This window comes from Rhincodon typus, chromosome 14, assembly GCF_021869965.1.
Source record: "Rhincodon typus isolate 14 chromosome 14, sRhiTyp1.1, whole genome shotgun sequence".
NCBI classification, from domain to species: Eukaryota; Metazoa; Chordata; class Chondrichthyes; order Orectolobiformes; family Rhincodontidae; genus Rhincodon; species Rhincodon typus.
In genome coordinates, this window is record NC_063345.1 from 44926477 (window position 1) to 44938766 (window position 12290).

At 39.6% G+C, this 12290-nt stretch overlaps 1 protein-coding gene across 6 annotated transcripts in view; it reads right to left on the bottom strand.

Moving 5' to 3' along the window:
- Positions 1–2673: 2673 nt before the first annotated feature.
- LOC109917661 (centrin-2) overlaps positions 2674–12290 on the bottom strand; it is a 33727-nt gene continuing 24110 nt past the window's right edge. For 5 of the 6 annotated variants that reach the window (XM_048604983.1, XM_048604982.1, XM_048604984.1 and 2 more), the window contains one exon: positions 2674–7474. In XM_048604983.1, the coding sequence (XP_048460940.1) occupies positions 7385–7474 (90 nt within the window). In that variant the 3' untranslated portion in view covers positions 2674–7384. The remainder of the gene's footprint in view (positions 7475–12290) is intronic. The other variant, XR_007263619.1, reaches the window with a different exon arrangement.

Here is a 12290-nt window from a genome sequence, read left to right on the forward strand (position 1 = left end):
TCTGAAGAAGGGTCTAGGCCCGAAATGTCAGCCTTCCTGGTCCGATGCTGCTTGGCCTGCTGTGTTCATCTAGCTCTACACCTTGTTACCTTAGTTAACATCTGGCATGGGAAGAAATTATTGCTGGAAGAGGGCATAAAGGGGAAAAGCAACAGAGCATCTAGGGAGTTTTAAATTTTAAAAAAAAACTTACCTGAGAAGTAGCTAGTAAGTTAAGTTTAAAAGCTATTTCACTTCATATTTCCACCTCACTCTCACCTTCACCTGGTTCATCAGAGTCCTCTCTTCCCTTCCTCAACATCTCTGTTTCTATTTCTGGGCATAGGTTACAAACTCCACCCATAAAAACTCTATTCCATTCTCCTAGTTCCTCCACCTCTAGCATCTGTTCTGACGATGCCAACTTCAACTGTCAGCCTCTCTCTTCCCTCCCACAACAAAATAGGGACCCCTTGCCCTCCCCTACCATTCACTTCCAGAGGATTATTAGCCGCTACTTCTGTCACCTCCAGTGGGATGCCATCACCAGACACATTCCCATTCCCATTCCCATTTCCATCCCCTCCCTTGTCAGCCTTCAAGAACTATTCCCTCGGGACGCCCTGGTCCACTCCTCCTTCACTTCCACAGTCCTCACGGTACTTTTCCCTGCAATTGCAGGAGCTGTAACACCTGCCCATTGCTGCGCATTACCTGCAGTTCACTCAATCTAGTCTACTGTATTTGCTGCTCAGTGTGGTCACGTCGACATCGAGGAAACAAAGAACAGACTGGGTGACTGCTTCGCAGAGGAAAATTTAACTGAACTGTGATGGAGTGAATAAGATACCTCAAGCTGCAAAAGCTTAGAAGATGAAAAAAAAAATCAAATGCAGCTGCACCTTTACAATGTTCACCTAAAACCAGAGGACAAATATGAGGTGGAAAATAGACTGAAAAGAATGAAACTATTGTGGGCATCGTCAGTTGGCCAGCATTTATTGTCTGTCCTCTAGTTGCCCTTGAGAAGGTGGTGGTGAGCTGCCTTCTTGAACTGCTGCAGTCAACAGGCAGGAAGAAACCAAAAAGGCAAAGGGAGCTAATTCATATCTGCTAAATGTTGAAAAATATAAAAGGTGACATTTTGAGGTTATGGAGACTCTACAATGTTAGAATAACCATGAGAACTACAGCCTGTGGCATGAGAAACTCAAGAAGGCATTGTTAATTCAGAATTGAAATATGAAAACAGGGAGGCAAACAATATTTAAGTTTTTTCTCTCAAATTGCTGGAGACCTAAAATAAAGACAAAGTGCTGGATAAACTCAGCAAATCTGGCAGCATTTGTGGAGAGAGAAACAAAGTTAATGTTTTGAGTCCAAAATGCTGGGAACTTTGTTATATGTTATTTACATAAATGATCTGGATGTGAATGTACAAGGCATGATTAGTAAGTTTGCAGATGACACAAAATTAGGAGGTATCGTTGATAGCGAAGAACGTTATCAAAAATTAGAGGGATCTTGATCAGATGGGAAAGTGGGCTGAGGATTGGCAAATGCAATTCAATATAGATATGTGAGGTATTGCATTTTTGGAAAGTCAAACCAAGGTAGGATTTATACAGTAAATGGTAAGGTCCTGAGGAGTGTTGTGGAACAGAGGGACCTAGGAGTACAAGTACATAGTTTGTTGAAAGTGGCATCACATGTGGACAGGGTGGTGAAGACAGCATTTAGCATGCTGGCCTTCATCAGTCAAGGCATTGAATGTAGGAGTTGGAACATTATGTTACAGTTGTATAAGTCATTGGTGAGGCCGCACTTGTAGTATTGTGTACAGTTTGGTCACCCTGTTACAGGAAAGACATAGTTAAACTGGAAAGTGTGCAAAGATGATTTATGAGGATGTTGCCAGGACTAGTATGCCAGAGTTATAGGGAGAGGTCGGCCTGGATAGGACTTTATTTCTTGGAACGTAGGAGAATGAGGAGTGACCTTATTGAGGTATATAAAATCATCAGGGGCATAGATAGGTCGAATGCATATAGTCTTTTTCCCAGGGATGGGGAATTGAAAACTAGAGGGCATAGGTTTAAGGTGAGAGGGAAAAGATTTAAGAATGACCTGAGGGGCAACTTCTTCACTCAGTGTTGTGTATATGGAATGAGCTACCAGAGAAAGCGGTTGAGGCAGGTACAATTGCAACGTTTAAAAAACATGTTGATAGGTACATGGATGGGAAGGGTTTAAGAGTGATATGGACCAAAAGCGGTCAATTGGAACTAGCTGAGTGGGCACCATGGTCAGCATGGACCAGTTTGGGTTAAAGGGCCTGTTTCTATGCTGTATTACTCTATGACGCCAAGATCTTTTCTAGCATGACAATAATTCAGAACTCAGAATAGCAAAGAGTAAATGCTTGTTAATTAAAAATAAATATCAGACAAGTGTACAGAGATTATTAATTAGTGTGGTAATTTTTTTTGTTTAGCTTTGAAATACTTATTACTCATGACTGTAAGCATCATTTTTGGTTAAATGAGGTTTATTCTGGGACTCCCTGTACTGTCAAAGTATATCTACAGAAGAAATAAAGCAAGTAACGTAGTAGACTCCACTGAAGGAATTTCATGATATCTCTAAAATTAAACCAATGACTATCATACAAATTAAATGCTCTTGGCTGCAGAATGCAAATGCTTGTCTTTTTATTAGGAGATAAACATAAACATGCAAGATATAAAGATGAAAATTACTTAAAGTTAAATAAAGGTTACACAATATTTTTGTCACAGTAATTCAGAAAGCCTGTAAATTTTAATAATAATCTTTCATCAAAATATTGTAGGGAGAGAAGGGAAACAAAAAGCACTGAGATAACAAGGTGTAGAGCTGGATGAACACAGCAGGCCAAGGAGCAGGAAAGCTGAAGTTTTGGGCCTAGACCCTTCAGAAAAAATAAAAAGCACTGTTGGAGATCTAGATTCTATATCTTTAAAAGTCCAATGAATTGGAATGTACAAATTACATAATGACATCTAAGACAAGCTGTATTTGCTATCATGGTGTAGTAGAAAATTTCCTATGGTTTTTATGCTTCGAACATAGTTCAGCCTCTTGTAGAATTGCCATCATCGAATGGCAGAAATGTACTTCAGACTATGACCCTTTAAAACATTTTGTATCATTGCACAATAATTTTGCTTTGGTGATGTCACTCATTATGTTACATTCAAGATCTCGGTCTCGACCAGACACTTGGTTCTTTAAAACAGGTAAGGCCATCAGAAAACCTAAGTAGGTATATGGAATATAAATCTGCACAAAAAAAAACCTGCAAGTGGAACAAGATAAGACGACCGGTGATTAATAGTTTCCTCAAACAATGCTCCATCTCTCTCCCCGAACTGTGACAACAGTGCACAAGTTGGCATTCTCTACCAGACACAACTTCTAGATTCATGTTTACCATAAAGTAAAATAAGTGTGGGAGTGGGAGTTGAATATCAAGCTTAGCTAGCTTGGAGCAAAGCAGTTCTAAAGCATGTTTGATTGCAGTGGTCGCCAAAACAACAGTACAATGTTGTACAATGCTTTTGGTTTTCTAAAAAAAAAAAGTTTAACCTATTTTTCTAATCAACCTGATCAGAGATGTTATTACACAGTTCCAGAACAGGTGAGACTTGAACCCTGGCCTCCTGGTCCGGTGGGAGGGACACTACCACTGTGCCACAACAGGGCCCAGATAACACTTTTGTTATTCTTCTTGATCACACAGCTTCACCTGCATTTAAATCAACAAACTGGAACTTCATTTCAAAGGGTCAGTGATTAAACAGCAGCTAACATTTTGGTACTGATTTCCAGAGATAGAAAACTCATTTAACTTAACTACTCCATTTGAATATTGAATAAGACATGATAATCATGCTAACCAGGAAAGTCATTCATGAATCTTAAAAGATTAATTGAGGATTGGGTAGTGATTCTCTTGAAGTATGAAAACTAAGCTTGTAAGAAAACAAATTTCCACAATTCAAACTCATTGGTTGAGAACAGGATTCAAACCTTATGTAGAAATGAATCAATTAATAAGGAATTTACTGATGCTTTTCATGAACCTCAATACAAATTGAATGTTTCCAATTAAAATTTCCCAAAATACATTTGATAAATCTGGACAATTGACAGTTTAGGTGACTGTTATTAATTAATAACATCAAGCCAGACTGGTTAGAATGATGCACTTTACTTTAAAAAGGTTTAGATTTCTAAATTCCAACAGCCACTACGCCTCAAAAATACTTAATTGGTTTCAAAACATTATGGAATTTTGTGATGTTGTGTAAAGTGCTTTTTAAATGCAAGTCATTTCTTTGTGTTCCCAGCATGATAGCCAAATTGTTTTCACATCCATACAAACCCTCCGATTTCAAGCCCTTCTCTGATGTTGGAAAGCATTCCAGTTGAATTAACGATGCTTTACTCAGGTTTGGTCTTTAGAGATTGTCATTGACTGTTTTTAAATGGTGCTGTGTTAATATATCCTGATTGAATAGAACTTGTAGGGATTCATGGCCCAAGTAAAAACGGTAAAAGAAACTAATTTTCATGATAGCAAGGTTATCAAAATTATTATGGGTTCCCATAATTATATTATTGTAACTGGAACTATCCACAGAAGCTTAGGATAAAACTGTACTTGTGGACCCAATTTCAACCAAGAAACGGAAATCAAGCATTTGGAGTTGGAGGGAGAAAGAGCAATGAGGAAGAACAGGTTTCGTACCTGCAGTGTTGATTGACACTGAATTGTATGACATATTTCAAGTACTTGAAGGCTCAATGTGCCACTGAAAGAGACAGAATTTTGTAGGATTCCTTTCTAAAAAAAAAAAAAAGGTAAAAGTCAATGAAAGGGATGGTCACCTGTCACACCTCAAGTCAGTAGCTGGAGTGCAATGATGAGCTGTAGATTCACTGCTTCATGGAACCTTAGGTCAGCAGGCAGCAATATTTATCCAAAGCCTGCAACGCACTCCCTGCAACTTTCATCAATTCTGCTCCATTCATAGCATTCCTCATTACATCACTTCCATCAATGTTCAGTGAATTAGTTTGACACAACCCTTCTCATCTTCAGTTGCACACCCCTATTAATGCGAAGAACCCCATCTGATCTTTTTCATTCCACCCATTCTCCCTGAAATGAATTATGCCAGTTTCCTCAAAGGCATGCCATTCCTACTCCTTATACCTTGCTTTTCACCTTCAGTATATCCATCGAATGCACATATTACTGAGAATCGTTCACTTCGGTCACAAACTTCTGGCAGAGGAGCAGAGCAGAAAATTCCAAGGAGAGGACTGAAACAGATTGTGACTACTCATGCTGATCCTAGCACATCAATTAGACCTCTTATATAAATGCAAACGACCTAGTAACTCTCAGGGCACAAATGAACTAGAGTAGGTCATAGCAGAGACTGTTAAGAGGAGCTTGTTCCCTCTGAACTTTCATCCACAGGTCAAAGATATAGAGACTGGAACCAGCAATGAAAGCAAGATTGCTTGACATGGTAACAACAGTGTGATGTACTGGCAGCCCCACCAGGTGCACTGTCCACAATGACAAAGAGAATGGAGGTATCCAATTCACCAAATGCATAGCAATGCCATACAGTTTCTTAACTCTACATTGTAACATGGAACATAGGTCCACAGTTGTCCAAAACCAGAATCTGATATTCACATGATTAGTTCTTATTTGTTGCAGAGGTCTACCTATTGACACATATGGCAGCTGAATAGCCAAGTCTAATGTCCGGCATTTCTGGAGAGGGTGGATGGTGGAGCATGCAAAAAATGCCTTTCTTAGGATATCTGAGATCTTAGAATCCCTACCATGTGGAAACAGGCCCTTCGGCCCAACAAGTCCACACCGACCTTCAGAGCATCCCAGCCGGATCCATCCCCCTATAACCCACCTAATCTACACATCCCTGGACACAGAAATTTAGCATGGCCAATCCACCTAGCCTGCAAGTCTTTGGACTGTGGGAGGAAACCAGAGCACCTGGAGGAAACCTAGGCAGACACAGGGAGAACGTGCAAACTCCACACAGACAGTCGCCCAAGATGGGAATCAAACCTGGGTCCCTGGTGCCGTGAGGCAGCAGTGCTAACCACTGAGCCACCGTGCTGCCTCTACACCTGCCATCCATTTTAACCCCTTCAAGCAATATTTTCTGGATTCTCAGAATTGATGGGATTAGGCGGTTGCTAGGTGGTCAACTCCACACTAGGAATAGGGAGGCAGAAGTAGTGGTCAGTAGGTTTGTATGTACTAGTTTCTATTGGGCACGTGTGCGTGTGTAGAAGGGTGTTGAAGCTGAGTGGAGAGTGTATAGATACTGGAGTGAATTAATAACGTGGAGCTTAAAGCAGGTAAGTTTTTTGGCTTCAGTGTAAACTGCCCTACACCTCCAGGCAGTACAGAAAGTGCTGTTAGTGTGTTTACGTTATGAATCTGCTCTGCTGATATCCTTGCATCTGCCAAGGTTCCCAGGGCCCCAAAAACAGTTTAAAAAAAGGCACAAACCACCTAAAAAGCTTCTTCCCTTGCAATGTCCTGCCGCCACTAAAATTAGAACTGGGTGGATTCTTGATAAATTGATTGTGTTTGAAAATTTTCAAACTTCAACTTCTCAACTGACCCAAATCCATTTTGGGGATTAAAGTTATCCTTTTAGTCTCATTGTTTGGCCATTCAATTGTATCACAGGAACATGCCCGAGTACCAACCACGAAAGATTCTTTGACAGAGTTGATGACTTCTCAATAAATTTTATCCAACTTGATTTGTGAAATGCACAATAAAATTCTTGCATAGCTCCCACCTAATAAGAGTTGTCTTTATTCCAACCTGCTGCTCTCGATATCTTTAAATAGGTCTTGTATAAATAAACTCCAGAACTAGAAATCTAGACCAGTTCATTGAAAATTTAAAATATACTAAACATGATCACAGGTTTGAACAACACAAACAGACTTCTTCATAGTGACTGAAGTCGTGGAGAAATTAAAGTGGTTCTGCAAAATGACAATTAAGGTACCATGTTTACAGCCATACAAATAAAAATAAGATGCATCTTTTTAAGATCACTTTTATGTCCCAGTCCTGTAAATATAATTGTAAATAATGGAATTTACCTCAAAGAAGGTAAAACACAATTTACTGAAGTAACCAGCTTCCTCCTCTTGTATGCAATGGAGAGTCATTCAATCTTCTCTTCCATTAACATCATCAGATTATGGTTGCCTTTATTCATTGTCCTGTTATTCAGTAAGCAGGTATTAGAGCAAAAGAAAGAAACACAAGCAATATGTGATAGACAGTGTATTAATACAAACTGGTCTTCTTCATGATTCGAAGGAACTCTTGTTCATTGACCTCCCCATCTCCATCCCGATCTGCTTCATCAATCATTTCCTGTATATTGACAAAAAAAGGCAGAATTTTTTTTTTGTTTAAAATCCCCAAAACTATGCTTTGTTGCAACTTTTACTACAATTGTAAGTATAAAATTGTCTGTGAAGGATGTTGGTGTTCGAATAGAAAAAAAAATGTTGAAAAGCTAGTTAATTTTAAAAATAAAAATCCCCTGATCAATGAGAATCCATATCATGGAGATAAAAGTAACCTAAAGGTGTTCCCACCTACAGAACTTACTTAACAGTGGTACAAGTTCTTCTTCCTACAAAATATTAAGTAGATTTGCTGCTAAAAGCTCCTAACCATATTTTTCATGAGATTAATTTAATATTCCATTTTTAGTTCTGTACAGATTCGCCTTGGCCATACATCTCGTTCATTGCTATCAAATGGCAGACAATGGCTTATGCCTGTTTTTGTTCAGTTCTGGTAAATTTTTAGGAAGTGTTAAAGAACAACCTAACAATTGTTGCACCAATTGCTCCCTCTCTACCTTGAAAGGTCCTTGACTCCTCTCACTAACCTGCTCACAGTAGTGCGGCTGTGATTCAAAGTTTGGAACAGAAGGGTAAAAATCAGCCTGATCCTTCCAGCATTGCAGCATCTTTTGTTTAGATCCATATTTATTGGCACTAGTGCCAGTTGAGAATCAAGTTCTCATAAATATTTGAATTATTTACTTTAACAACTGTGAATTAAAACTTGATGATAAATGGTTCCTTATCCTTGTCCCGATTCTTTTGTTTGCTTAAAAAGGCAGCATGATGTCAGTGACTTCATCTATTAATATACTGATAGGATTTCTTTATAATCTACTGTCTTAGCCATTTTGAAAATGTTGCAAACTACAAAGTTAGCAGGTTTCAATGAAAAGTTGATATGTCGATGGAGCAGAAAAGCTTTGCCCACTCAATGATCTTTATCATAACACCACCTACTAGTTTTGGTCTGCTATCCCTCAATATTAAAAACTCTGTCACTCTCAAATTTAAAATTATTAATCAATCAATCAGCTTTTTTTTGTGGAAGAAACTTCCATATTTCTCCAGTGTTTTCTAACTTCACTCCTGAATGACCAGGTTCTTGACCCTTTGTCCTAGACTCTCCTGCCAATTTTCCTTTCAAATTCCTAAATCAAACAACAACTTATTTTTATACAGCACATTTAGCATAATAAAATACCCTAACCCACGTTATTCAAATGTTTATAAAAAAAAAGTGACACACCAAGCCACATAAAGGAAAGATGCCAACTGACTAATGGCTTGGTTAAGCAAATATGCTTCAAGGAGCAGCTTAAAGTATGAAAGACGTAAACAGGCTTTTCAGGAAGGAACTTAGAGCTTAGGGCCTTGGCAGCTGAAGTATGGCAGCAATGTGGAATGATTAATATTGGAAATGTTCATAGAGGCTAGCATGCCTTGCATGTGTTAGAAATAGAGAGAGAGGCTGCCCTGGGAGAATTTGCAAACATGGATAACAACTTTAAAATGTTGTCATTGCCTAGCTGGAAATAAATGCAGTTACGAAGCAAAGGAAAAAGATAGTTGAACAGAACTTGGTACATGTTAGGTCATAGAAAGCAGAATTTTAAATGGCCTCCAGTTTGCAAAGGGTAGAATTAAGGAAGCAAACTAGGATTGTATCGGAATAGCCAAGTCTAAAAGTAACAAAGTCATAATTGGGTATTTAAACTGTAGAAAAGGCAAGGACATGGAGTTGAGCATTGTTAGAAAAGTGGAATTGGGCAATTGTAGTTATAAGGAATATGTAGTAGAAAGCTCATCTGGGGGCGAAACAGGGCACTAAGGTTTGAATAGGTTGGTTCAGCCTCAGACAAGTACCAGGTAGAAGGATGAAGCAGGTAGCCAGAAAACACAGCTTGTGATCCAACCATTTACCTACAAGGGATTTTTCCAGCCAAAATTCCAAGTCTGGCCTGTCCGGAATATGTCCACAGAGTCATTGAGGTCTACAGCATGGAAACAAGCCTTTCAGCCCAACTTGCCTATGCTGCCCAGTTTTCACAATCAAACTAGTCCCATCTACTTGTATTTAGACCATTTCCCTCCATACCTATCCCATCCATGTAACTGTCTGGAAAAAAAAAATAAAAATCAGTTCCATTGGTGCTGGACCCAGCTGGACTTGACGGGGTGGACAGGATGTCAGCAGGTGGGTTCCAGCATGGGTGTTTCGGTGGGAGTAGTTGAAGGTGTCAGTTCTAGCAGGGTGGGGTCAGCTTAAGGGTTTGAGAGCCAGAGGTGTTGAAGTTTCAGTTTAATAGCTTCCTAGAATTTAGAGTAGGTTTTAAATCCTCTAACTTTTCCTGCATTAACATTAAATTTAAATGAGTCAAATCCTTCCAAATTCTCTAACTAAGTTTGGATAGTGGGAACAAATTCAGAAATTGCTGGAAAAACTCAGCAGGTCTGGCAGCATCTCTGGAGAGAAAGTAGAACGAACATTTCTTGGTCACTGGTCTCGAATCTTTAATTCTGCTTTCTCTCCACATGTACTGCCAGACCTGCTGAGTTTTTCCAGCAGTTTCTGATTTCCAGCTTCCATAGTTCTTTGGTTTTTTTTTATGAATAGTGGGCAATTTTAGTCATTCATTCAGAGCAGATCCATTCACACTTCATGACCCCAGTAAGATTTAACAATTGGATGGTTAAACCAATCATCCACCACAGACCTTTAAACTTTGCATCCCTTAAACTTAAAGAAGTGGAAATGGGATCTAGGGTGTGTACGGGCAGGGTGTGACAGAGACAGAATAGGACGAGAGTCAGAAGAAGAGAGTCAGGATGTGGGTTTTTAACGGGGATAGCAGTAAAAGATGTGGCAGCGGGTGTCACTTAGAAACTGCAGAAAATGACCAGAGATATAAAGGAAATGATTTAGTGTCAGTAACAGTTACTCTGGGAGTAGCAAGGTCAAGATCATGGCCATGAATATGGATACGAGTATTTAGAGAAATTCAGGAAGCAAAGGAAGGCAGTAAACTCTGAGCAGAGAATAAGAACATTTGAAATGAAGATTGAAACCACTAATGATGAGAAACCACTGACTGCAAAGGCAAAAAGGGGAAAAGCAAAGAACATACATCATCAAGAAACTTGGTGTGAAACTTGGATGAGTGGTACAGAACAAAGGTTATAAGAAGTGCAGCAAGGTGGAAATCCTAAAAAAGGAAGAGAAGTTGCCAGTGTAGTAAGGAGACAAACCAAGATATTATTTTCTGATAAGGTTACACCACCACAGCAATCTGAGCAAGGTAAATGGTAAAAAGTATTGCCAAGTGGTGAAACTTAATTAGGGGAAAGGTGGGAAGAGGGTTCTCGCCCCTCAGCCATGTCTCTCTCAAGACCATGATGTCAACGTGTTCTTCCATGATCAGTTCATGGATTGTGAGATCCTTTCTGGTAAGTGAACATAGATTCTGCAGGGAGATGAAAAGAGAAACAGTAATGGGCAAGCCATTACAGTCCAAAGGATCAGAGCTGGGAGTGACAGGTAGGAGGTTGACAAGATGACCCTTTGAAATGTGTGTAGTATGGGAAGGGCAGGGAGGTAAAGATGTAGAACATGATTGGGCTTTTGGGATTCCTGCTTGTTAGGAGGCAGTGACACATGCCTTGCTAAGAGTAGGAAAGACGAAAAGTACTGAAAAGTAAAAAGGTTTTAAACAGTAGAGCTTACAAAGCAGGGGTCAAAATAAATTTTCTCAAGCACTACATTTTGATTTTTGGGGCTATATTTTCATTTGCAGCAATTCATTTAGGTGGTGATACATATGGGATATTAAAACATGACTATGTGTTGACATATCGGGTATTTGGACTCATGCAGATGTGGTATTTTAAAAAAATCCTCAATATCCTAAATAATCATCAAATATCCATTAAACTTAAATCCACAACACACAAGTACTAACTTCTTACACATTGCAGTATTTAAATTGGCACAAAGTAACAAGCACAAGTTAGCAACAGGAGTATTTTTCAAAGTAACACTGATGTTTATTGATACTTCTACACATAAACCTATCACTCTAAACACACCCTCCACAGAATGTTCAGGCTGCAGCTAATCATTTGCGAACAAAGCTGGAAGATTTTAACCAGGCAGTTGGTACCTCCTTCCACTGCATCTCTGATCTTAATCTCAGGTTTAGTTTAATAATTGACACTGCTCACACAAACACTATATATAGTTTTCTCTCATCTGCAGCAATAAGCTAGGAGATGCCACCTTCATTTTCAAGAAAAACATTATCACAGTAATTTCACATTTTCTTTGTATCAGTTATTGGAGTATGCTTTTATTAACACGTTAAATACTGCCCCTTCCTCCATCACAGCCTCCCATTCCTTCTCCTGCTCCCTCAAATAATTGGAGCCTCCCTCTTTAAGTCGCCAAACTGCCCACATTGGACACTCCCTCTCTCGCCATTTGCAGCCTTCCTTTCCTCCCCAACCTCCCTCTCTTGCAGACTATCTTTCAACCTCTCCCCCATAGCGGTAGCAGCCTCCTTCTTCCCCCCACACCCATAGCTGCCTCTTTTCCCCCCCATCCTCGTCTCCTCCTGCCTTGCTGAACATTTCCCTTATCCCCTTGTTGCCTCGTTGCATCCACACAATCTCTTGCAGCCTCCTTCTCTCTTCCCATCTCTTTGCAGCTAGATTCCTCATCCAGAGATAGCAAGAACTGCAGATGCTGGAGTCAGAGATAACAAAGTGTGGAGCTGGAGGAACACAGCAGGCCAGGCAGCATTAGAGGAACAGGAAAGCTGGCGTTTCGGGTCAGGACC